Source organism: Asterias amurensis, chromosome 22 (genome assembly GCF_032118995.1).
Source record: "Asterias amurensis chromosome 22, ASM3211899v1".
Classification (NCBI taxonomy): domain Eukaryota; kingdom Metazoa; phylum Echinodermata; class Asteroidea; order Forcipulatida; family Asteriidae; genus Asterias; species Asterias amurensis.
This window is the reverse complement of record NC_092669.1, coordinates 4,152,357-4,179,910: the sequence shown is the minus strand read 5'-3', so window position 1 is coordinate 4,179,910 and position 27,554 is coordinate 4,152,357. Positions and strand designations below refer to the sequence as shown.

The following is a 27,554-nucleotide window of genomic DNA, read 5'->3' as shown; positions in this document are numbered from 1 at the left end:
ATCTTGAGCACTGACGCGTAGTACGATAAATTTGACCAATCAAATAAGCCGTTGTAAAAGCAACGGTATATGCGGGAAGATTGAAACAACACAAAATGTCATCTGCACACAAAATTAAATCGTCTGTTTCAAAAAGTAGGCTATTTTACAGTCTTTGGCAATGTAGACATTCATGAAAGGTAAGTAATCACTACATTTCTAGGTACAGTTTCAATGAGGTATGTTAATTTTGTGGGGTGTTGCTTTACTTTGTCAGTGGACAGTCGGTTTTGTTTTATAAAAATAATTCACACTTGCTTGACGACACATGCAATTCCGCAACTGACTGCACTGCATGCACTGGGCATAGGATGGTGGCACACACATCTCAGACTCATTGTCTGTAGTCGAGGTCGGTATAGGATGTGAAACGCTCGACTCCGGCGGCGTGGCCGGGTCGAAGAGCTCCAAAGAAATAGGTCAACCATGGAGGAGGAAAGGGGGATCAACTTGGTTCGGGTAGAATTAGCCAGGGCCGAGAACCGAGATGACTTTTTAACTAACTTTGTTTTGGTTGGGACATTTTCTTTGCACTTTTAATTTAAATTAATAATTAAAGTTGAATTTAAACTCCCAATATCTCCCCATCTCTCTGTCTGTTGAGTGTTTACTGTTGTGGTAACTAATGATATTTTTGTTATTTTAGTAGGGGGGGCTATTACACTATTTTACAGCCACATAAAAAAATATTCAATTTTTTGAAAAAATGTCTGTATAGCGCCACCACTTCATTCGATATGAAATAATATTAGTATTTACCTTAACAATGAGATTCTTTTGTAAAAATTAGTGAAAGAGTGGTGGCGCCTTTTGGAAAGTTATCCATTTATTTTTCTTAAAAAAAAAAATAATAAGCCTAGGCCTAGCAAATAATTTTTGTAAAAAAAAAGTATTGTAAAAATTGTAAAAAAATCTTTTACAAACTTACTAAGATTTTTAACAAGAAGATGGAGGTCTAGTTTTCTAGATAACTTACTTTACTTAAACCGAGTTGACTTAATTAGGTCGGATTTGAGTTGACTTTTTATAGGACCGGATAGGACCGACTTGACTGGATAGCAACAAAAACAGTGGTGAGGTTTATATGCTTGGTTAAGGGGTCATGTCAATTGTCTCGGCTTTAGGCTCTGTCCTCTCGTCTGAAACCAGCATGCGCAACACTGTCATAAACAGCTAGCCTGAGCTGAATCCAGTTGAATCCAAAGCTGAAGTGGTGGCTTCGAAAAACACAAAACATACATGTAGTCACTTATTAGTCTGATGATTAGTGATTATATAGTCAACTTGTTGAAAATGCGAAGAGAATGTTTCTTCCTGATTTCTTTATTCATTACAACTGGGTTTGTTTTTTCTCCCAAACTCTATTTAACTCCTGCACTTCTGTATGTATCTCATTTATGTTTTGATGTACATTTGTAGGCAACTCAATTGTCAAACAAAGCAGCTTAGAAACTTGACATGGCAAGGCGGAAAAAGAAAGGAAACTCAAGAAAGCGCCCTCTTGTGTTCACAGAGAGTCCAGTTGAAGCAAGTCGTCATTACCCAAGTCCTGTTTTTTCAGCGAGAAATCCAGTTGGAGCAGAGCTTGTTCCGGTGACAGAAAAATTGCAATCTTGGGTAAATAATAATTTATTATGATCATTGGTTTATTATACTAAAATAGTAATACCTGTGCACATCACCCTGCCGGGTGTAAAACAAAAACCAAAAGAAAACAGACACAACAAAGTTAGATCTTGAAAACATGTGACACAAGATAAGTTTTGATCAGAGATTCAAATTTTGTGGTTCAAAGACAATATCTAAGATTAAGTGGTAGAGTGTTCCAGATGTGTGGCAAAACATTTTTAAAATAATAAGCGTAAGGCCTAATTATCATTTTCCTCAGTTCATTATTACATGTATATGGTGCCATCTTGAAAATCACTCGTTGCTTTTCTGTGTGACTTGGTGCTTAAAGACAGTGAACTCTATTGGTAATTGTCAAAGACTAGTCTTCACAGTTGGTGGATCTCAACACATGCATAAAATAACAAACCTGTGAAATTTGAGCTCAATCGGTCGTCGAATTTGCAAGATGATAATAATGAAAGAAAAAAAAACCTTGTGTCACGACACAAAGTTGTGTGTGCTTTCTGATGCTTGATTTCGAAACCTCAAATTCTAAATCTGAGGTCTCGAAATCAAGTTCGTGGAAAATTACTTCTTTCTCGAAAACTACGTCACTTCAGAGGGAGCCGTTTCTCACAATGTTTTATACTATCAACCTCTTCCCATTACTCGATACCAAGTAAAGTTTCATGCTAATAATTATTTTGAGCAATTACCAATAGTGTCCACTGCCTTCAAGTTTCCACAAATCTTCCACTTCCAGTTGTAGACCTTTAAACAAGATGGCACATTTTAAGATCTACAATATTTTCAAAGTATACAAATTAATACATTTTAAGTTTCTATTTGCTGATCTGTATTAAGTGTTAGAGTTACTGATTCCCTTTGTTATAATTTACAAAATTAGTATCTATCCTGATAGAGTGATGGTGGATGTTTCTTACTAGTTGCTTTTTTTTGTGTAAAAATAGGTGTCGCCACAGTTAGATCCAAATGCACCATACACCCCACCAAGACGCCAAAGACGCTGCAGAGCAGCCTGCACCCTGGACCCAACTCAGACCCAGAGAAGGGAGATTACAAGGAAAGACGCAGCGTGTCACTACACAAGTTTGCAGTTCATGAAGAAGGCTGCAGACAAGAGAGGAAAGATTGCCACTGGTGGAGAATTAACAAGTTCATCAGATTCATCAGTTACCTTGACTGTGTATGATTTGGGATCATCATCCCCAACATCTAATCCCTTGGGATTACTATCAGGTCGTGAGTCTAAATCAGCTGAAAAGCGGAGGCCTCGAGTTGGTGAGCTTGGCCGCACCCGTGCCCAACGAAGACGTTCACGATCTGAAACCATCCACCAAACATGGAATAATCCACAACGAACAAACAAAGATGTTGACCTCCCTCTAGAAGCTGGTTCAATCAGAAGTGGCCAGGAAGAAAACAATCAACGAAAATTTCACAATACTAGACATCAAATTAAAGAAAGTTCATCAGACAACATTGATGAAGATAGTGACATCTTTCCATCCACCGGCAAAAATGTGGTGAACTCAAGACGAGTTTTAAGAACACGCTTTAACGTCGGAAACACTCATGCCACCGACAGTGCTGAACAGAAATCAATGAAGAGATCTTCACTTGAATTAAGAGACTCCACGTCACCTGAAAAAAATTGTAGGCGCAGATCAATGAGACAGAAATTGAACGCTTCATATTCTAGCGATTTAGACCATGGGAAGAAGAAAAGCTATTGGCCAAAGACGAAGAAGTCTTCGAGCAGAGGTTGTGTTCTTGCATACGACACACCAGAAGCAGATTACGGGGTTGGTGTAAGTCTCCGCCGGCGGAGAAACCTACTACCTACTCCGGCTAAAAACAAACTCATGATGGGACTGTGATGTCGTGATGGGATTGTCTTCATGCCAAAGATAAAGAATTTGAAAGGTACCACTCAAATTTAACTTCTCTAGGGTTCTGCCCACAGTGGTTGGTGCCTGAAAACTTGCACGGTGTGGCAGGAGATTCTGTCCCCCCGGAGATTCGGTCCCTCAACATGGCAAACTGTGTACAAACTTATTGCGATAGCGCCCTCTTTAGGATTCTCCTTCTCAGACCGTGGACAGAATCTCTAGCGGATACCGGTAACTGCCGGTAGAATTCCCTGGGAGACTGGAAAACCTGCCCGACACTCCTCCGTTTCCGACCACCATACATTTTCAAAATTTTATTTATGAATTCAACTTTGAATTTCCTTTCAAAAGTTAGTTCCCAACAAAAAATGGAATTGTTGCCTCAGGTCAGGATTACCAACCAAATTTCCACGTGATTTTCAGGATAAGCAAACAACAACTGAATACCAGTAACAAGAAACTTGCAACAAATGGAAATTTGGTTGGGTAATCCTGTTGTTTTCAAGGAAGAAATTTCATGCTAAGCAAATTTTTGTGCTTAGCAGCTATGAAATTGGGCCCTAGGGAACACAAAGAAATTTTGATTGATGGGAGGCTGTTCCACTCTCTGATTTTTCTTGTAAAGAAACTGTTTTCGATGACTGCTTCTGAATTCAGAGAATGGCTCCAGACCAATAGTCATTTTCAAATCGAAATTTCTACACACGCACTTTGATAGTTTGTTGACCTTCAGCTTTCAAGGGCCATTCCGTGTCAGACCAACGCACTTTTTTACCTCATGTCTTCAGATTTTGATTTTAAAAAAAGCTGTGCTTGAATGAGCAATGAATGCACCCCAATTTATTGCGCGATCCGACTTACCATGAGGTTGGGGCAGAAACCACCTTTAATATGTTATCGTGACCTTTGACCCAGTTTGGTTTTGTATCATTCAAAAAATCAAAGAGATAAAGATCTTTTTGAATCAGAATTCACTAAAAAAACTATTGGGGTCTTCAAAATTTACTACTGTTTGACTAAAAAGTAGTATTTGAAACTTTGCATGATGGAAATATGATATAGAAAGGTATAGTAAACCATGTAAGAACATGTACATCAGTACTGATTATTAATGAGTTGGGGTGCTTGACTCGACATTTTGATCAGTATGCTCTGACTCGCCATTTTGTGGAGTCAAGTTTTTTACTCCATAAAAGGCCAACCGTGTTAGCTTGCAAAGTAAAGATAAAATTGTGTAATTAACGAGGCATGCTTGTGTGGAGGGTTATACTTTAAATAACACCTTTAAAATATCTTTCTAACCATGCATTATTTTTTAACATGTTAGTTTCAAACGCTTTTCATAGACCAACTCGACTGATCCAAGGCGTGTCCCTTTTAGCAGCTCTATGAAATAGGCCCCTGGGCCACCTTTACCCATTAAAAAGTGCAATGGTCGCTCTGTAATCATTGTTATACCAACCAGTAGTGTGCACGCATGATATGCACTTCACAAGAAGTTCTTGTGAAATATTTTAGCATTGTCCCAATACAATTAAATTTGTGAATTTTTGGCACTGTCCAAATAAAATTAAAGGTGTGAATTATATGAAATAATCCTTCGGTTTGTTGATTCATTGCTTCGTATATTTATGACGATCAATCCAGTGGGGAAAAGTGTCAAAGTATGACAAACGGTCAAGGACGACACCGCTAATATTTATTGTCAAAATTTGCAAACAACTTGAGTATTGTACAATACTCTGTGATTTGCGATAGCGCCCTCTTTAGGATTCTCCTTCTCAGACCGTGGACAGAATCTCTGGCGGATACCGGTAACTGCCGGTAGAATTCCCTGGGAGACTGGAAAACCTGCCCGACACTCCTCCGTTTCCGACCACCATACATTTTCAAAATTTTATTTATGAATTCAACTTTGAATTTCTTTTCAAAAGTTAGTTCCCAACAAAAAATGGAATTGTTGCCTCAGGTCAGGATTACCAACCAAATTTCCACGTGATTTTCAGGATAAGCAAACAACAACTCACTGAATACCAGTAACAAGAAACTTGCAACAAATGTAAATTTGGTTGGGTAATCCTGTTGTTTTCAAGGAAGAAATTTCATGCTAAGCAAATTTTTGTGCTTAGCAGCTATGAAATTGGGCCCTAGGGAACACAAAGAAATTTTGATTGATGGGAGGCTGTTCCACTCTCTGATTTTTCTTGTAAAGAAACTGTTTTCGATGACTGCTTCTGAATTCAGAGAATGGCTCCAGACCAATAGTCATTTTCAAATCGAAATTTCTACACACGCACTTTGATAGTTTGTTGACCTTCAGCTTTCAAGGGTCATTCCGTGTCAGACCAACGCACTTTTGTACCTCATGTCTTCAGATTTTGATTTTTAAAAAAGCTGTGCTTGAATGAGCAATGAATGCACCCCAATTTATTGCGCGATCCAACTGACCATGAGGTTGGGGCAGAAACCACTAAAGCCTAAGAATGATGAGAATTGCGTCCTCAAATCAACATTTTTGTCAAAAATAAATTTTGTTGAAAGTAGGTCACCGTGACCTTTAATATGTTATCGTGACCTTTGACCAGTTTGGTTTTGTATCATTCCAAAAATCAAAGAGATAAAGATCTTTTTGAATCAGAATTCACACAAAAAAACTATTGGGGTCTTCAAAATTTACTACTGTTTGACTAAAAAGTAGGATTTGAAACTTTGCATGATGGAAATACGATATAGAAAGGTATAGTAAACCATGTAATGTAAGTACATGTACATTAATGAGTTGGGGTGCTTAAAGGAACACGTTGCCTTGGATCGGACAAGTTGGTCTATAAAAAGCGTTTGTAACCGTTTTTTATAAAATGCATATGGTTGGAAAGATGTTTTAAATGTAGAATACAATGATCCACACAAGTTTGCCTCGAAATTGCCTGGTTTTCCTTTTACTGTGCGAACTAACACGGTCGGCCATTTATGGGAGTCAAATAACACGGTCGGCCATTTATGGGAGTCAAAAATTTGACTCCCATAAATGGCCGACCGTGTTAGTTCGCACAGTAAAAGGAAAACCAGGCAATTTCGAGGCAAACTTGTGTGGATCATTGTATTCTACTTTTACAACATCTTTCTACCCATATGCATTTTATAAAAAACGGTTACAAACGCTTTTCAAAGACCAACTCGACCGATCCAAGGCAACGTGTTCCTTAAACTCGACATTTTGATCAGTATGCTCTGACTCGCCATTTTGTGGAGTCAAGTTTTTTACTCCATAAAAGGCCTGCAAAGTAAAGATAAAATTGTGTAATTAACGAGGCATGCTTGTGTGGAGGGTTATACTCTACCCTTTAAAATATCTTTCTAACCATGCATTTTTTAACATGTTAGTTTCAAACGCTTTTCATAGACCAACTCGACTGATCCAAGGCGTGTCCCTTTTAGCAGCTCTATGAAATAGGCCCCTGGGCCACCTTCACCCATTAAAAAGTGCAATGGTCGCTCTGTAATCATTGTTATACCAACCAGTAGTGTGCACGCATGATATGCACTTAACAAGAAGTTCTTGTGAAATATTTTAGCATTGTCCCAATACAATTAAATTTGTGAATTTTTGGCACTGTCCAAATAAAATTAAAGGTGTGAATTATATGAAATAATCCTTCGATTTGTTGATTCATTGCTTCGTATATTTATGACGATCAATCCAGTGGGGAAAAGTGCCAAAGTATGACAAACGGTCAAGGACGACACCGCTAATATTTATTGTCAAAATTTGCAAACAACTTGAGTATTTTACAATACTCTGTGATCCATATAGACGATTTGACCTGTGACATCAACATGTTTACAAAAGAGCCACAGAGCCTGGACTTCATGCAGGCATGATTTGTACACAGCCTAATGGAAGAAAACATAACATTTTATATTTTATGGAGATTGCACTCTAATTCACATCAAATTTTGATATGATGAAAGGGGGCAAATCTCAAAACTTGTCCAGCTTTAACTTTTGGATTGATGTGGAAATTATGACACAAAATGTCAGCTTTACCATTATGACCATGCAGTATCTTGCCTGCCAGAAAATCCAAAGAATGCACACGGTCACACTCACAATGTCACATGGTCTATACAGAGGTGCAAATTTGTGCATTGCGTTGGTCGGTGGTGCAGAACCAATCACTGTTATTCAAATCGAAGAAAGTTCGTTAGAACTCGATATAAGGTACACCCACTGTGGGTTTTAAGTCAAAAAGTCGATGGACAGCTTTAGGCAGAATCAAAGCTCATCTGTTGTAACTTTTCAATTTTAATAACTTTGATCGAAAACACCGCCGAAACCGCAGTAGCGTGAAACGGGCTGAAACATGACGGGGAAAATACTGCTTTTATCGGCGCTGCTGATCTGCGCCATCTGCGCCATCGTGGCCTTGCTCAAGGCAGTCGAATTATTCACTCCGAAAAACTATCTGCCTGACGGCCTCCGCATGCGGTTAGTGGTACGAGTGCGGATGACTTGTGTGCACAGTAGTCGTACGATGTGACAGTGTGTATACGGGTGGGTCGTGCGGCGTGATTACACGCACCACGCACAGTGTATACGGGTGGGTTTACAGCGGCGTCTTTTCGGAGTGAATAATGCGACTGCCTCGAGCAAGGCTAACCTTTTCGTAACTGCCGATTACATAGCCCCCAACCTCAAGATTTTGAAAAAACTTGAAAACTGTCTAAAGTGTCTAGAGTTGCAAAACTTTTATAATAATAATAACCGTATTTATAACGCGCCTTTTGCCAAAGAATACAAAGCGCCAGGTATTATTACTGCAAGGAGTGGGACGAAGTTTGCGATATAAGACCTAATCCTTAGCACCATGTAATGGTTTACAAGGTGCTGTGGCGCAATATGCTGCCAATCCAGCCAGGAACACCGGGGCGAACCCCTTCTCTTTACGATAAGTGCACTGGGTTCTTTGCGTTTACAGAACACATGGGACCAACGTTAACGTCCCATCCGAAGGAAGGATGAAAGTGTCTTGCTTAAGACACAAGTGTCATGGCTGGGGATTCGAACCCACACTCTGCTGATCAGAAACACCAGAGTTTGAATTCGGTGTTCTTAACCGCTCGGCCACGACACTTCCTTGTGTAACATTTTGGGGTTATTTTTGTACATTATCTGATTGTTTTTCTAGAAATGTTAATTTATGAAGACAAAAAACCAGCATAAACACAGCATGAAAAATGAAAAAATTGCAGTTAAAATAAATCTGGTCTTAATAAAAAATTGAATTACCCCAATGTTATTATTTCTTAAATATTTCCACTTCGGGTTAAACAAAAAAATGCACGTAAATAGTTATAATAAAACAATAAAATATTTTCCAAGTAAGAAATCAAATGTGTGTAATTTAAGCTTGGGTGATTTCTTTTTAACCCACAATGTATCGTCAAAAAATATGGCGATTTTCGATTATTCGATAAGCAAAATATCAAGCGTAATCGTTTAAGAACTGTTTTCGCGAGTTTCGTTAATATCATGATATCACCCAAGCTTAGTGTAATTTGTATTTTCAAGCGACTGAGATACTTGGACATAAATTTGTTGAGCATTTTTTTCATAGACCTGTATGTGCGTCCTTCTACCGACCCAGTGCTTCTAGTCAAAATGTTAAAAAAAGTTCTTATCCTGAGAGATAAATTTCCTCAAGTTTGTATACTGTTCTTCTTTGTTTAATTATCCAATTTAAAGCCTTTTTTCCTGTAGCACCTATTATGTAGAAATAGTTTGCCAGCCCACTTTTGGTATAACATACAAGATCAGTGACAAATTTGTAATTGCTTTTTGTTATTAATTTAGGTTTACATAACACACAAATGGACACTCACGATATCTCTTGATTTAATTGTCACTCAACACATCAGAACGTTTATTTTGTCAACCAAATCAATTATCAGCGTAAGAAAAAAAAAATTAAAGACACTGCACACATTTGGTAATTGTCAAAGACCAGTCTTCTCACTTGGTGTGTCTCAACATATGCATAAAATAACAAACCTGTGAAAATTTGAGCTCAATTAGTCGTCGAAGTTGCGAGATAATAAATGAAAGAAAAAACTCCCTTGTCACACGAAGTTGTGTGCTTTCAGATGCTTGATTTCGAGCCCTCAAAAACTAATTCTGATGTCTCGAAATCAATTTTTTGGAAAACTACTTCTTTCTCGAGAACTACAGTAACGTTACTTCAGAGGGAGCCGTTTCTCACAATGTTTTATACTATCAACGGCTCCCCCTGTCATTTTCATAGGTTTGGACTAAAGAATTTCGTCGTCATCATTAATTTTACAACATAAACATCAAAACGTCCGTATACGCCAACCCAAGCTTACACAACATGAAGACGCGGTAAAGTCTTTCAACAACTTTACAGACAGTGGACACTATTTGTAATTGTCAAAGACCAGTCTTCCCACTTGGTGTATCTCAACATGCATAAAATAACAAACCTGTGAAAATTTGAACTCAATTTGGTCGTCGAAGTTGCGAGGTAATAATGGAAGAAAAAACACCCTTGTCACACGACGTTGTGTGCTTTCAGATGCTTGATTTCCACTCAAAATCTAATTCTGAGGTCTCGAAATCAAATTCGTGGGAAAAAAAATTACTTCTTTCTCGAAATTATGGCACTTCAGAGGGAGCCGTTTCTCACAATGTGTTATACTGTACTGCAAAAGCTCTCCTCTGCTCGTTACCAAGTAAAGTTTTTATGCTAATAATTATTTTGAGTAATTACCAATAGTATCCAGTGCCTTTAAGGGGGGGGGGGCATACATAATGCTCCAAAATTCAACTGACCACAAAAACTTGGCAAAGAGACACGAACAACTGTTAGAAAAGACCTCCTTTAAAGGAACACGTTGCCTTGGAACGGACGAGTTGGTCAAAACAAAAGCGTTTGTAACCGTTTTTTATATAATGCATATGGTTGGAAAGATGTTTTAAAAGTAGAATACAATGATCCACACAAGTTTGCCTCGAAATTGTGCGAACTAACACGGTCAGCCATTTATGGGAGTCAAAATTTTGACCCCAATAAATGGCCGACGTGTTAGTCGACGAGGTAAAAGGAAAACCACGCAATTTCGAGGCATGTTTGTGTGGATCATTGTATTCTACTTTTACAACATCTTTCTACCCATATGCATTTTATAACAAACGGTTACAAACGCTTTTCAAAGACCAACTCGACCGATCCAAGGCAACGTGTTCCTTTAAGCGATGCAGTTTTAGATTGAGTTTTTTTTTCACCCACAAACCTCTAAAAAGGGGCAAGGTTCATTCTAAGGCACTCAGTCTATCTCCATGATGAAACCATTTTTTTTTTTTTTTTTTTTCGTAATTTAACTTCGATGACTAATTGAACACAATGTTCGTATGTTTATGTAATATGTTGGGATACACAAATTGATGATACTGGTCTTTGACAATAAGAACCCTACTCACACAGAATGTTTCCTGTTTTGTTTGTAGTCCCGTATATACACAGAAGAATTCGAGGAAAACTCTAACAATAGGGGGGAGTCAAAGTCGCTTTTCGCTCTGATTTAATCACTTGAAGGTCGTAGGTCTTGAAACTTTGCATGGTGAAAATACGACATGGAAAGGTTTGCGGTAACAATGTTGTATACTATCAACAGCTCTCCAATGCTCGTTGCCAAGTCAGTTTTTAAGTTAATATTTGTTTTGAGTAATCACCAAACGTGTACCTTCCCTTTAAGTAGTTTACCAATAGTGTCCAGTGCCTCAACAAACGACTTCTTTTTCTTTTAAAATAACAGCTGCGTCATTAATATGTACAAATAAGTCTATTCGATCAAAATGTTCAATAGACCTTTCTTTTGTTGATAAACAAACCGCCTTGGTTGGCATGGTCGGCCGAATGTTAGTAAAACACTCATTCGTAAAAACAGATGTTTCAACAAATTTCAACATTTTCTGCAAATTTTCAATTAATAAAATACCTCACATAATTAGTTGTTTTGTTTTTAAAAAAATCACCAAATTTTGTTATATTGTTACCAAAAATAGCGATCTTTTCTTGATTTTGCACTTATGGCTTTCCTTAGTTTTCCAATCTGGGTTGGCAAAAACTCGGGCTGTGACGTTGCAAAAGAAAGGTCTATATGCTGCTAATCAAACCAGAAACACCGGGCAGACACCCTTCTCTTTTCGATAAGTGCACTTGGTTCTCTTACGTGCGTTACACAACACACGGGACCAACGGCTTTACGTCCCATCCGAAGGACCAAGCAATGATGGTTAAGTATCTTGCTTAAGGACACAAGTTTCACGACCTGGACTCGAACCCACACTCTGCTGATCAGAAACACCGTAGCTTAGGGGTGCGGCGAAAAGTATGACCAGCATAAAACGCACATTCAGTTATTCATTCAGTTGTGTAGCCTGTGCCTGGAATTTCATCTTTGAGAGGGCAAGGCCATTGTAATTTTGAGAAGGGGCACTTCCATTGTAAAATCTGAAAGTCTACCATGGGATACTTTTGAAGGGGGCACCAAGGCCAAGACCAGCCGTCGATTTCACAAAGAGTTAGGACTCGTCTTATCTCGAGTTAGGACGAGTAACTTAGGATGGGTCCAATGCGTCCCATGTCTTCGGATACGTAACTGAACTCGTCCTAAAGTCCTAAGATTAATCCTAAGTTAGGAAGAGTTTTGTGAAATCGACGGCAGGAGAGGGCAACCGAAGCCATGGCCTCCATAACCTGTGTGTAATTCCAGGCCTGGTCATGGCCCATGCCTGGCCACTTCTTAAAGGGCAGCTTTTTCTTATACATCTCAGCTGCATCGTTAATATTTACATAGAAGTCCATTAAACCACATGGTCCGTACTCTCATAATGTCTGGTACACGAACGTACGACTTGTCCCCTTCTCGCCAACACGAACAGTCGACGTTCTCTGATTGGCTGCTTCTTGGTGACACAGTTTTTGATTGGTGGGTTTGATAGTCTCCTTTCTAGTCGCCAGGAGGCATATTTTCAGCCGCTCTCTGAAGTCGTCGTACAGAAGCTTCCCTTCAACTGGAACTCTGAATTGGAAACCTTTGAGCGACATGAGGCAGAGACCACGACCATTCATTTGGAAGAAACTTGGATCGGCTTGTATGCTGTGTGTTTCTGTCATGTGACTCAGCCAGATTCTCACATCAGTCGGGGTCCATAATCTCGGATCTGTAATGTATGAAAAAAAAAATGCTTTCAAAGAGGTGTAGAAGTGTAGAACTGTATACTCCGTGTATACTTCTCCCAAGCTTTGTGGAAAAAAAAATCACCGGCATTATTTGCTAAACATTACTTTGAGTAATATTTTTAGTTTTAATTAGTGCATTTAACAAATAATTTAAAACAGAGCGAAATCGAAATATGAGGTTGGGTTACTTGGGTTGTATGTTTTTGTTCTATTTATTTGTTGGTGTGAGGTAGGATTAGGGTTAGGCAGTGGACACTATTGGTAATTGTCAAAGACTAGCCTTCACAGTTGGTGTACGTGATCTCAACATATGCATAAAATAACAAACCTGTGGAAATTTGAGCTCAATCGGTCATCGAACTTGCGAGATAGTAATGAAAGAAAAAACACCCTTGTCACACGAAGTTTTGTGCGTTTGGATTGTCGATTCCGAAACCTCAGTTTCTAAATCTGAGGTCTCGAAATTAAATTCGTGGAAAAAAATTACTTCTTTTAGGAATTTATGGCACTTCAACCTCTCCCCATTACTCGTAACCAAGTAAGGTTTTCTGCTAATAATTATTTTGAGTAATTACCTATAGTGTCCACTGCGCATATGACGATAATATTCGAAAACTAAAAGTTTCTGTGTTTTGTAAATATAATTACATACCCATGGGTACAAGGCGCTCGACTGCAGTTGGGTTGTCTTGCAGTGCATCTGCCGTAGATTTATGAACTTTGAAGGGTTGATCGACGGGGAAAGTTCCTTCGTTCAAGCCAGTCGATAAAGATACGCATTTCTTGAGCTCCAACCACTTCTGTACCTGTATGAGTCAAATAAGATTTCATATTATGCCAAATTAAATTTTAAAAACATGCTTCCTTTTTTTCTTTTTTTAACGAAAATGAAAGGATACATCTGACTATCTCAGACCCAAAAAATTATGTTTATAAACATGGACTCGCGAGATATTTGTAGCTCATTTTTTAAAACGATAGCATTCTGAAATTCATGTTCTTTCGAAAGAAGTTTTCCACATTTTGACAATGTGTGAAACGCCATTGTGCAAATCTGTGGACTTCTAATTTTACAAACGTCAGTGACGCAATGATTTCTTAATTGTGAAAAAAACGAAAGCCTTGGGCATATCGTCAAGGTATGTCACTAATTTGTTCGACAAATATTGTTCATAATATATTATTTCATGGCTGAAATGTTACTTTCGCAACAGTTTAATAAATATATATACTTTTTTATAGATAAAACTAAAAGATTCGGTAAACAAAAGTAGTGAAGAAATCACGCGCACTTAAAACTCCATAATGGTTTGGACCATAGAGCAAGTTGGACATACTTGTTCTGATCCGTTCGAAAATTGAGAGACTTGCACACTCGTCTATACATCTACTACATAATAAATACTTGTTAAAGCCATTTCAGTATCTGGAGAAGGTGAAAAGACAAAGAAAAACCCCAGAAAATTTTACCAACAGGGGAAAATCCACGCAGTCAGGTAGGGACTGAAAAACCCAACTCACATTGGGTGCATTCGTTTAGCTTCCCTGGGTCTACCCCGGTACGTTCGAATAGCGACGGGGCTCACCCGAGTCAGTCCCCAGTCCCCTGCTTGTGGATGGAGTGGGTCACTTGGGGTGACCTGAGGTAAATGCCGTCACCACCAGAGGGCGAGTGTGATCGTTCGATTAGCTCTTGTCAGGGGCTCACCCGAGTGAGCACCGCGGGGTAGACCCAGCCAGGGAAGCTAAACGAACGCACCCATATAGTGCCCAGGGTGTGATTCGAACCGGGGTCCCATATATGGAAGGCGTGGCAAGACACCACTATACGCCAGCATGACTCTACCGTGACCATGATGTTCGTACCTTGTGGTCGGACTCGCGTTGTGCTAAGAGCTTCACCGACATGATCTCATGAACAGCTTAGGATGAAATTGATGACCGGTCTACAATATCAGTTTATCGCTGTGGATACGGTGCTCAGTACACAACGATCCAATAGTCGTTCAATGCCAGATGAGTTTCGGTGACTATAAAGAAGTATAGTACAACTTGTCGACAATGACTTCAGATGTGAGTTTCGGCAGGTAGTAGTACAACTTGTCGACAACTTGACTAAAGAGGCGAGTTTCGGTAGCTGTACGGTAGTGAAGTTTGTCGACAACTTGACTTCAGAGGCAAGTTTCGGTAGTAGTAAAACTTGTCGACAATGACTTCAGATGTGAGTTTCGGCAGCTAATAGTACAACTTGTCGACAACTTGACTTCAGAGGCAAGTTTCGGTAGCTAGTAAAGTACAACTTGTCGACAGCTCGTCTTCAAAGACGAGTTTCGGTAGCTATAGTACTACAGCTTGTCGACAACTTGACTTAAGAGGCGATGAGTTTCGGTCGTGTAGGAAATTACAATTTGTCAACAAATTGACTTAACGGACGAGTTTCGGTAGCGTGTAGTAGTACAGCTTGTCGACAACTTGACCTCGGCTTTTGGTATTTATAGTACTACAGCTTGTCGACAACTTGACTCAAGAGGCGAGTCACGGTAGCTAGTAGTATACAACTTGACTTCAAAAGAACTCTGAACGTTCGTACACTGGCTTTTTAAACGTTTTGTGAGTGGTGCACCCCACCAAGCCTATTCCGCGAACTAATAACACATGTAATGGCATACCCGTCTGAGCACTGTCATTGAGTGATTTCCTCTTCTCAGCTTTAAATCTCAATACACTTTCCTGGCAACTGGCGCTCGAAGAAAAGTTTAGGATTTCCTGCAAAATGTGACTTTTGGAAATCACACTCATCTAATTGATTGGAAGTTGCAGTTGGTGTGGATTAAACTCCTTTGCATGCTTGAAGGTACGACGATGTAATTGTAGGTAGATCTTCGATGTATTATACTAAAGTAGCAAAGTTTATTATCACCTGTGTATACACGTAGAAAGTCAGCTTGCAATGAAGAACCTTTACGGGTTCTTAACTGTTTATCCGTCAATGAGAAAAGGGTAAACTGTCAAATTTGAAACTAATCTTTCTTTTAGAAACAGAAGCTGATAGTATTTATCTAATTCCCAACAGAAGAAAGCAAACCACCTACTCGTTGAAAATACTGACTTCTAAATGTGGATAATCCATTAGGCCTATGCACAAACAACTGTGTCACTCGTTGAAAAGTATTTTTTTTATACTATTTTTAGCTTCTTCCTGTGCACCAACCTGGTGTAAAAACATAAGTTTCGCAAATTCATCTATACCTGGAACTTGGAAGTAATGGGTTCAACAGAAAATAAAGAAAACCGCAGCATCAAGGCCGTCTAAATCTAGTCCGGGTTCGGGGAACAGTATCCATGAATAAAGCAACAGACTGTGGGTACACTGTGACCTAACCCCCCCCCCCTCCCCCCCCCCTCCCCCCCCCCCCCCCAGGAAGATTTCTGTTACAAACGGTAGCGAAATAACAAGTACGGAGTTCTTTTGTAGTTGAGGTATCCGTACCGGGTGGACGTCTGACTCCCTATGAAGTAATGACAGACTTCAAAGCAACAGAGGCGGTGAGCGCACTGTGGCCCAACAAAAACCGAGGAAGATGTCTGTAAGACGGTAGCGAAATTACAAGTACGGAGTTCTTTTTGCAGAACACAGGGTGGACGTGTATACTGCAGCGCGGGCTTCAAATCAACAGAGACGGTGGGCGCACTGTGGCTAAAAAACTTCCCGGGAAAGCTTTCTGTTGCACGGTAGCGGAATAATTACAAGAACATATTTCAGGGAGTTGCAGATCAAGTAACCCGAATAAAAAAACCGTCCCCCTTTCGAAGTATGTAAAGCTTCAAAGCACAGACACAGGCTGCCGTACTTTGGCCTAAAAACCACCCGATAAAGCTTTCTGTTGCACGGTAGCGAACTTAAAAGTACGGAGGTCAGTTGCAGTTCAGGAAAAAAAGTGGGTGTAACAATAATAATTGAATTCTTTGAAGTATTGTGAGACTTCATACACGCTCCCGTAGGCCATTTCAATAATTTTACAGCATATCAACAATAACGTTCTCCCGACGAAGAGTTGAGCAAGCTGGTCGAAAAGTTGAGACCAAAGAAATCACTCCGCAGTCGTGAAGTGAATAGAATAGCGGTCCCAAAGCTAAAGTAGTCCCGGCCGAATTTCTATGAACTTCATTAGTGGTTAAAAAGCAGGCAGTTGTTTTCTGAACTGTGAAGTCTCCTGAATTAAAAAAATATATACTTCGTGGTAGTAGAATATAAATAAAACAGTTCCCTACAGAACAAAACCTGGCAAGCAGATATTCACACGGTGTTGCCGCAAACCAAAAAGACCTACTTTTTGTATAATTATAACATCAATCGGTGACATAACTGTAATTTTCGATACCACTGTCCCGTTGTGTGTTGACGTCATGGTGTAGTTGACTTACGTCACATTTCTACGTAAAGACAGTTTTGTTATGGTACGCCAGTCACGACCAAATGGGTGTTTTGTTCCGATCGTGCTTTGGAGTAGTTCCAGGTTAAAGATTTTGGTGGGTCATTGAATTAACCTGAGCTTTACTTTCGTAGTTTCTAGTTCAATTTTTAATAAGGAGCACGGAGCTGTTTTCAATAATCCATAAAGACCTGCTTGAACGAAAATGTCAAGTCGTGAACTTTGCTGAATTCCACTTAAAATGTTTTCGATGAATAAGGAAATCGAGTCATATGATTATAAACCTTTTAATACTTGGTAACGAGTTTGATGGTATAAAACATTGTGAGAAACGGCTCCCTCTGAAGTGGCGTAGTTATCGAGAAAGAAGTAATTTACCACGAATTTGATTTATAGACCTTAAGTTTAGAATTTGAGGTCTCGAAATCAAGCATCTAAAAGCACACAACTTCGTGTAACAAGGGTGTTTTTTGTTTCATAGTTTTCTCGCAAATCCGACGACCAATCGAGCTCAAATTTTCACAGGTTTGTTATTTAATGCATATGTTGAGATACATCAACTGTGAAGGCTAGTCTTTGACAATTACCAATAGTGTCCACTGCCTTTAAGTGAACATTCAAATGTGAACGGTTTCTCTTCTTTTCTGAACTGTTTGCCTTACAACTCCGTGAACCCGTTTCGAAACAGTTTTCAATCCCCAACCGAATTGCGTGGTTTTCCCTTGATAATTCTCTGGGGTTTTCCTCCCACATCTAAAACTGAAACTTCCTTTGTCTTCTCTCCATTACATGTGTTATTGACTAGTGCAGTGATTATTAGTTCGCATGACTTCACAGCCAGAATCAATAAATGAAGAGTAATTAAAGGGGTATGTTGCATTGGGTTGGGCGAGTTGTTATAAAATGCATATGGCTAGAAAGATGTTTTAAAGGAACACGTTGCCTTGGATCGGTCGAGTTGGTAGTTGAAAAGCGTGTGTAACCGTTTGTGTAAAAAGATGTTGTAAAAGTAGAATACAATGATCCACACAAACATGCCTCAAAATTGCACGGTTTTCCTTTTACCTCGTCGACTAACACGTTGGTTTAGCACAGTAAAAGAAAAACCACCCACTTTTGAGGCATATTTGTGTGGATAATTATATTCTACTTTTAAAACATCTTTCTGACCATGCATTTTATAACAAACGGTTTTAAACGCCTTTGATTGACCAACTCGCCAAATCCAAGGCAATTTTTCCCTTCAAAGCCATTGGACACTTTCGGTACAGAAAGAAAACAAAATCACAGATTTACAAATAATTTACAGGGTTTACAGAAGGTAATGGCGAAAGACTTCTCTTGAAATATTTTTCCATGAAATGCTTTACTTTTTGAGAAAACATTAAAACAATATCAATTCTCGATAGCGAGAATTACGGATTTATTTGAAACACATGTCATGACACGGCGAAACGTGGGGAAACAAGAGTGGGTTTTCCCGTTATTTTCTCCCGACTCCGATGACTGATTGAGCCTAAATTTTCACAGGTTTGTTATTTTATATATAAGTTGTGATACATGAAATGTGGGCCTTGGACAATACTGTTTACCGAAAGTGTCCAATTGCTTTAAAGTTGCCTGTCATTGCCCACTCGAACTTTGCCTGGCTTGAGTGCACTGACATTTTGGCGCTTGCATTATTGCACAGAAACAATCAGAACAGAGATCAATGCGTACATGAGTATACACGATGATTCAGATTGCATTACGTCACCACAAATTCATCATTTTCAGCTGGATGGGTTGCCATAGCGATTGTCGCAAATTACCACTTGCTCTCGTGTGCCGTGCCTCCAGTATATGACCACGCAGATGACGTCAGATAACGGTCCGTGTGACGTAATCACGCAGGCACTATGGTGTAATACGGTGGTGTGTCGTGATGAGTAGCATATTGCTATGGCAACGTATGGTAATCAATTAATACACACGTATAGTGGGCAGCACACGCCGCTAAAATTAAACACAAAGGTTCCTTATGTACTTGTCAGTGTCAGTCTCGTGCTCTAACCCCCCCCCCCCCCCTTCCTTTGCCCCATCCTCACCCCATCCCTCCCAACATATAGGTCTTTTACCTCTATGCTCAAAAGTGGAAGCTGGTCACTCGTTTCTTTCTTAGCATAGATTTACTATGCTTAGCAAGTTACTGTGAGCTGAGAAGATTTACCAAGTTAGAATAGACCACTGTGATTTGGGACCAATTTCAATAAGCGGCATGTTGGCACAAAAACATGCTAAGCACACAAAACATATTACTCACTTAAAGACAATTTGTAATTGTCAAAGACTTAGATCAGTCTTCTCACTTGGTGTATCTCAACATTAATTATGCATAACATACCAAACCTGTGAAAATTTGAGCTCAATCGGTCGCCGAAGTTGCGAGATAATAATGAAAGAAAAAACACCCTTGTCGCACCATGGTCACACGAAGTTGTGTGCTTTCAGATGCTTGATTTCGAGATCTCAAATTCTAAATCTGAGGTCTCGAAATCAAATTCGTGGAAAATTACTTCTTTCTCGAAAACTGCGTCACTTCAGAGGGAGCTGTTTCTCACAATGTTTTATACTATCAACCTCTCCCCATTACTCGTAATCAAGAAAGCTTTTATGATAATAATTATTTTGAGTAATTACCAATAGTGTCTACTGCCTTTAAAACAGGTTACCGGCCAAAATTTCACAAAAGTTTACTTTGCTGCCACCCTGGTTCTCAACTCGTGTTTTGCTTAGCAAAGAAGTTTGCTAAACATTATTTTCTGCTTTAAAACACGTTTAAGAATTTGGGTCCAAACCATTTATGATTAACAAAAAACAGTATTGATAAACCACGGGCGTCACAGTCATGTGATCCGGTTGGCTATTGAAAGGTTGCTATTAAGCTTTCAATAAAACCATTGCCAACGTTGGAAGAAATAATGTGTTTTAATAATAGGGTAGTAAAAAGGCTGGCTATAAAGTTTTAGATTAAAACTCACTCTTTTTTGTTTTGCTTAACGATTTGACCCTATAGCAGGTCGAGTCGTTTCGAGGTGAAACAATTCTTTAAAACTGTAATCAGAAAAAAAAAAATATGTAAAACCCGGTCGTGTTCTATTACGTAACCCTAAACATGAACAAACGAGGAGTATGCAAGTGCAATTGCCTCAGGTACAACTTACCAGTCTAGCTTGATACTTTTGTGAGTCTCTTGTTGTTTTATTCACACCTGCATAGACTTTCTTCAAGTGGTCACTGTATCTTTTCTTCGTAATGTCCACGCAACATTTTAATTGTTTATCTGGTGATTGGACGAGTGCCTTCATCTTTGAAGTATACAATACCGTCTTGAGAGAAGACTATGATCCAGTACACAAGGCCGCAGTTACGAAGTAATTCCAAGTAAAGACGTTCTGATGACGTAAATGCACGCGTCTTACGCAACTATACCACTTTATACGATAACCCCAAAAGCCCCCTTCACACGAGAGCAATTTTAACAAGGGTCCCGTGTTAATGTTGCCAGTGTCAATTCGCAAACTCCAAATCCACAGGAAAACCAGCGACTCAGAAAGACCAGCAGGGAATAACGGTGACCAAAAGAGCAATGACAGTGGGAGTGACCGTGGAACAACTTATACTAGAATAGAAGTGCCTACGGAACACACGTGATGCCCCGGCTCTTCCGGCGGTATGCGCTTTGAAAATCAACATACCTTTGCGAATGAGCAGAAAGTTGCCATCCAATAGCAGGTCATGAATGGTGAAAACACAATGACCACGTCACAATCACACGTAGCAATACAGTTAAAGAAGAAACTAAAGCCGGATGTAGATATGGATTGTTGACGATGGCAACCCCACGCACGGACTATAGTTCCGGGATCCGTACCTATACGTTCCACTAAGGTCAAACCAAGGTCATACCACATCGCCATCAAAATACTAGACTTGCCAAGGCGTTCCTGGGCTTGATTCCACTATATAAACATAGTTGATATTTGGTTATTACTCCCAATATTAATTGACAAAACATGGGATTTGAGGCATTGCGTGGTGAGGTATCAAAGATATAATTATTTGGTTTGCGGTAACACCATGTGTATTTATCTATCATTGCCGGGTAGATTTTTTGTTGTTTAGAGAATGGCTTGCCTGTATAGGCCTGTACATGCGCAGAGTTCGGAAATCGGGACACAGTCCTATAAACACAGTGCAAAAAGGCCTACTATTTGTAACACTTGTCAAGGACCAGTCTCCTCACTTGGTGTATCTCTACATATGCAAACAGTAGCAAACCTGTGAAAATTTGAACTCAACTCAAAGTTGCGAGATAATATTGGAAGAAACACCCTTGTCGTGAAACTGCTTTCGCAGACTTCGATTTCGGGACCTTAAAATCTAATTCTGAAGTCTCGCGGAAATGAATTCGTGGGAAAATTGCTTACTCGAAAACTACCTCACTTCATTCAGAGGTAGCCGTTTCTCACAATGTTTTATACTATCAGTAGCGCTCCATTGCTCGTATATACCAAGTAATTTTCTATGCTAACCATTTTTCTTTTTGAGTAATTACCAATAGTATCCACTGCCTTTAAGTTAAGTTGCAAACTTACTAATGGAAGCATTGCAGCTGTTGGACATGTACAACACAACATTTTCATACACGGAATTAGACCCATTTCAACTTATGTGAAATGTTTTTACAGATGTTGTTGTGAAAAATTTTCTCAGATGTTGCCTTCCCCGAATTACGGGTTATTCTTTCTGCGTGGACAACCACACTCCAGATTTTTTGCAATATCTCAATAACGCTATCCTTATGTAGGATTTGAGGCATTGCATGGTGAGGTATCAATGTATATTTGGTTTGCGGTAACACCATGTGTGTATCTGCTTGTCAGGTAGGGTTTGTTCTAAGAGAACTGTCTTGCTTTATTCTACTGCCGCGGAGTAGATAATCCTGACGATAATCCAGTCTCCTGACGATGACTAGAGCAAGCTAGTCGAAACGTTGAGACCAATTCAGAACTGACTCCGCCTTTGTAGTAGTCCCAGCCGATGTTTTAACTTTTACCTTCCGCATGGGGTAGTTAAAAAGGCAAGACAGTTCTTTTCAGAACTGAGAAGTCTCCCGACCGAACTTAAACTATGACTCCGCAGTGCAGTATAGTTTCACAGACTATAGAGCAAGAAAGTTCTCCGAGAACATGAATCTACCTTTCTGACAAAGAACACATGGTGTTAATACCGCAAACTATATAGAGGTGGGTTGCAGTGCTTTTAAGTTATTGAGTATTAGTGATAATTTCGCCAATCAGCTATAATATACTTTGGCAAAAACCAATCCTGTGACTTTTGATGTAATTCGGTTTCATTATGAGTCGAATGTACGTAAGTTTGTAATTGTAATGAAATAGCATGAATTTAATTAAAGGTAGTGGACACTATTGGTAATTACTCAAAATAATTATTAGCATAAAACCTTCCTTGTTGACGAGTAATGGGGAGAGGTTGATGGTATAAAACATTGTGAGAAACGGCTCCCTCTGGAGTGCCATAGTTTTCGAGAAAGAAGTAATTTTCCACGACTTTGATTTCGAGACCTCAGATTTAGAACTTGAGGTCTCGAAATCAACCATCTAAACGCACACAACTTCGTGTGACAAGGGTGTTTTCTTCTTTGATTATTATCTCGCAACTTTGATGACCGATTGAGCTCAAATTTTCACAGGTTAGTTATTTTATGCATATGTTGTGATACACCAACTGTGAAGGCTAGTCTTGGACAATTACCAATAGTGTCCACTACCTTTAAGACAAAAAGCGAAATAATAATATTTAAAGGACTATAGGCTAGTCCATGCTATTGTTCCATACTGTGCGGTTCTGTAGAATATTAATACCTGACAATGTTCCCTAAACATCCTGGGCTGTGGTTTGAACTTGATGACTCATCAGACTGCCATGCGGCCCCGGGGTATTCAACTTTTAATATTGGGCTGGGCAAGTACAAAGTTCACCTCATGGAAATTAGACTTGACTCAAGTCCCAATTCCGTGCCACCCCATGAAACTAGTGCTTTGCATCATTCCCCAACCTGTTCCGCATTCTCGGGACCATTTTTTGACGGCGAGCGCGCACTGTACTGTGTATACGCTACGTTGTTTGATAGTAAGTTGGAGTGATATGCATAGGGACATCTCACACGAGAATGGGACTTGAATCAAGTCTACATGGAAATAGACTAAGTCCATAACTCGCGTGGTCTCCCGTTCCAGTCGCTCCGCTGTTTACGCCAAGAATGCCTTGACAGAAGACTACTGGGTTCTTGGATATAGTGTTCTGGGAGACCTTGTTGGCTTCACAGCAAGAGTTAACAACAAAAATGCAAAATGAAACTCTCTTTTTTTTTTGCCATTATTATCGCTGTAGATAGGGAAATATTACAAAACAAAAACTAATAACAATTTGAAACAAAACTAACATTGAAAAATAATCATGACACACGGATGTGATTTGAACAGGACTTACTACAGAAAAACAAAAGTATTGTCATCAGCTGCTCCCAACTAGGATTGAGAATCGAAACTCGTTGTTTATATCCTTCTATTCTTCTATCCTTCCCCCCATCAAAAACAACAATTAAAACCGGACTCTTTTGTGTAACACCTGACAACATGACAAGGATGCTACACGATTAAAAATAATAATAGTAATAATGGAGTCTTATTATAGCGCCGGTATCCGCCACAAAAAGGCGCTCATGACGCTCGCCCAGTGGTAAAAAAAAAAAAAAAAAAAAAAATGAATAACCAAACGCTTGTACAGAAAAGAATCGCATATCCTGAAATACTTATTTTTCTGAAATGTATTGTTCATTGTTGATTTTTTTCTATCATCCAATGTGTGGTTGTTTCATTTATGATAATAATAGAAGCAATCCCTCGATGTCGAGGGAGATGTCCTCCACAGAATAAACTAAGTTATAACGGTTGAGGTATAGCTGGTGCCTAAGGTGACTCCGTAGATAACTCAAAAGTCCGATCCGTGAGCCACCTACTCTCAGGCAGATTATTAGGGTTGAGGTAACTGCTGCCTATTTAGATCATTCTTTCCCAACACACAATTTCTTTCACTGGACCAAAAAACTGGAATAATCTTCTACCACCAATTACTAATTGCCCCTCAATTAGCTCGTTTAAATACCGACTAAAAACAATTACTAAATTCCCAACATAATTGATCGATTTGCTTTTTTATACTGGTAGTTGGCTCAGCCGTTACTTACTTAACAACCTACTTACTCGTCTATGTTTTCTAAATTGTATTGTTTGTTTAATTGCTGTCCCTTTGTTTACTTCACATGTTCTGCTCCAGGCTTATGTGACTGTTTAACCATGGTTAAACCTTGGTGTTATAGTTATCTATACCGTAGCGGTTAGTATTTATTTATTCGTCTATTTTAGTGCTGTTTTCCTGTTTTGTTCTGTAATCTTGTAACGGGCACATCCGCCACATAAGCCTCGGCTTTTAGGATGATGCCTCCATGTGATGTGAATGTGGAAATAAATGTTTTATTGATTGATTTATCTTACTCCGTCGATGACTCAAAATTCCGATCCGTGAGCTACATGCCCTCAGGCGGATGTCACAGGTTGTAGTTAAAGGGAGGGTTGGACCATGGATATGTCTCTCACGTTCCCTCTCCTTTCGCTGCTGACGCCTGCTTAGCTGTAGCCTGAACTAGTCGATTCATTTCAAAACTAGCCGTGCCTCTGTGCAACAGTTGCCTCCATGATGCTCGATCTGCTGTCAGGTCCTCAACTATTTCATCATCATAATTTATGGCGATTATTGGCACCAAACCAAACATGTTTGTGCATGTGTAAGTCCATCAGGATATAGATTAGACTGGTCCACTGTCTTCTTTTTATATAAAGACAGTTACTTGCCCGTGAAGCCGAATCCAAAGCCGAAGCCGGAAAGGGTCATTATGTATGGCGTAACTCACGCTATACGCCTCTCTTAATATTAATTTATGCATGAGGTACGTCACAATGCTAATCCAAAACGAGGTGATGGGCGCGGCCACTGCAAGTGATAGAGGACTTGCGCCCGTAGCCTCATTTTGGGTAAGAATTATGACGTCATGCATAAGAGAGGCGTATGGACTGTGTGAAGGAGGATGATTCGTAAGAGGGCGCTATCATAAGAAAAAATGTTTACACAGTTCGCCATGAGGGATAGTACCTCTGGGGATGGGGCGGGGGGGGGGGCAGAAAAATGGGGAGAGGTTTGTAGTATAAAACATTGTTAGAAACGGCTCCCTCTAAATGACGTAGTTTTCGAGAAAGTAGTAATTTCACAGAACTCGGGTACGTCTTGATACAGTGCGAACACACATCGGTGTATATTTGGGTAAAAACCAATGTAGATTTGTTTTCTATAGTTGTGACTCACGGACTCGGAGTCGCCAATTTCATTGACTTTGTGAATTGTCTAAACTTGGTGAAAAAATGGCTTGTGATAGACTTGACTTGCGGAAAAATTTCCAAAGCAAAATGACTCGAGAGTTGAGAATTGACTTGAATAATAAATTGATTATTTTTTACACTCACCTTGAATTAGTTTTCAATTGTAATTCTGCTTGTGGTCGGTTTGACGAACAGGACTTTCTTCTCACACAATCTCAGACTAGTGTGACGGCGAAGCAGCGGGTCTGCTAAAGCAGGACTGTAGTATTTTCATAACGTGCTCTCGAAATTATTAATGTGTTGCCAACCAAGTATATAATCTTTCCCGATCCCCAACACTCATGAAGGTCGCGCCTTAGACTTGATTCAAGTCTTAGATCGCGGTTATTCTTCTGCATCTCAGCCACGAAAACGCCCCAACATTATTAGCTATTACGCGCCCGACTATCTCGTAGGCTAAATGACGAAGAAAGATCACAAGAGGGCGATGTTTGTAGCGGCTATCAGCAGAACAACCTAAAAAAGCCACGATCGAAGACTTGGAACCAAGTCTAGTCGCGCCTATGATAATGACACGAAGTTGTGATATCTTTTATTGGGCTCACATTGTTGGCGCAAAGCTTGGAAATCCGGGATTGAGATCCGCATTGGAACAGTTTGAGTGACAATAATAAGGGACAATCCCAGATTCCCGCTGGCAATTGTTTTTTCTGTAGTTATAGAATTACCATCTACAAAAAAAGTCCATGGTTCTTTTCAAGGATTCCCTTTTTCGAATCGATTTAGAAAAACAAAATTAATTTCTCATGGAAAAGCCCTACGACACTGGCAATTTTGTAGAACACAGAAGCTCTGACGTCCCCATTTTGTAAATTTATGTACAAAGCCCATGGTAGCTCAGCTAAGTGGGTTGCCAAAAAAAAAAAACGCCAAAAGCACAACAATAATTGAAAAAAATGTAAAATGTAAACAGAGTGTATTAGTCCCTGTGGTCTGATTTTGTTTTGTGTGTGTTAATTTTACTACTACTGCTTGTCAATGGGTGATTGGACGGTAAAGGGGCAGGGAAAATTAACTTGGGCAAATACTTGCATTATAATAACTGAAGACAAGATCAAATTCACACTCAAGCGTAATGTTGTGCTCATTCATAACTGTACAATAATAATATTGTAGTTAGTACTCCAGGCATCGATGTGTGTAAGCACTGTTTACTAAGTTTATAGGAACACGTTGCCTTGGATCGGTTGGTCTTTGAAAAGCGTTTATAACCGTTTGTTATAAAATGCATATGGTTAGAAAGATGTTTTAAAAGTAGAATACAATGATCCACAAACAATTGCCTCGAAATTGCGTGGTTTTCCTTTTACTTTGCGAACTAACACGGTCGGCCATTTTTATGGGAGTCAAAAATTTGACTCCCATAAATGGCCGACCGTGTTTGTCGACGAGGCAAGAGGAAAACCACGCAATTTTGAGTGATACTTGTGTGGATCATGATATTCAAATTATATTTTATTACTTTCAAAATATCTTTCTTATCATATGCATTTTATAACAAACGGTTACAAACGCTTTTCAAGACCAACTCGACCGGATCCAAGGCAACGTGTTCCTTTAAGTACTTTCCCCCGAGTCCCGTGAAAAAATATCACAGGCATATAAATCAAGTGGGATTTGAACCCACGACCCGTTGCAATTCTAGAGCAGTTAGACTACGGAGATTGCCCGATAGCTACAGACAGTTCGAATCCTAAGTTTTGGCAGCGGGTACTGCAACATTATAATAACAGATAA

The 27,554-nt window shown here is 39.5% G+C and overlaps 2 protein-coding genes across 3 annotated transcripts; one reads left to right on the top strand and one right to left on the bottom strand.

The window, feature by feature from the left end:
• The first annotated feature begins 72 nt into the window (after window positions 1-72).
• Window positions 73-6,384, top strand: LOC139953970 (uncharacterized). Its single transcript, XM_071953588.1, has 3 exons — window positions 73-179; window positions 1,459-1,656; window positions 2,622-6,384. Exons 2-3 carry the CDS (start codon window positions 1,498-1,500, stop codon window positions 3,549-3,551), a joined length of 1,089 nt encoding a protein of 362 aa, XP_071809689.1. The 5' UTR covers window positions 73-179; window positions 1,459-1,497; the 3' UTR covers window positions 3,552-6,384.
• A 3,074-nt stretch (window positions 6,385-9,458) lies between these two features.
• Window positions 9,459-21,058, bottom strand: LOC139953897 (transcription factor ETV6-like). 2 transcript variants are annotated; one of them, XM_071953495.1, is made up of 3 exons: window positions 20,463-21,058; window positions 13,479-13,632; window positions 9,459-12,807 (listed from the first exon to the last, which is right to left on the bottom strand). In XM_071953495.1, the coding sequence occupies exons 1-3, from the start codon at window positions 20,604-20,606 to the stop codon at window positions 12,470-12,472; spliced, it is 636 nt and encodes a 211-aa protein (XP_071809596.1). In that variant the 5' UTR covers window positions 20,607-21,058; the 3' UTR covers window positions 9,459-12,469. The 2 variants fall into 2 exon arrangements, with proteins under 2 accessions (XP_071809596.1, XP_071809597.1); XM_071953496.1 differs by lacking the exon at window positions 20,463-21,058 and adding an exon at window positions 14,693-15,832.
• Window positions 21,059-27,554: the final 6,496 nt, after the last annotated feature.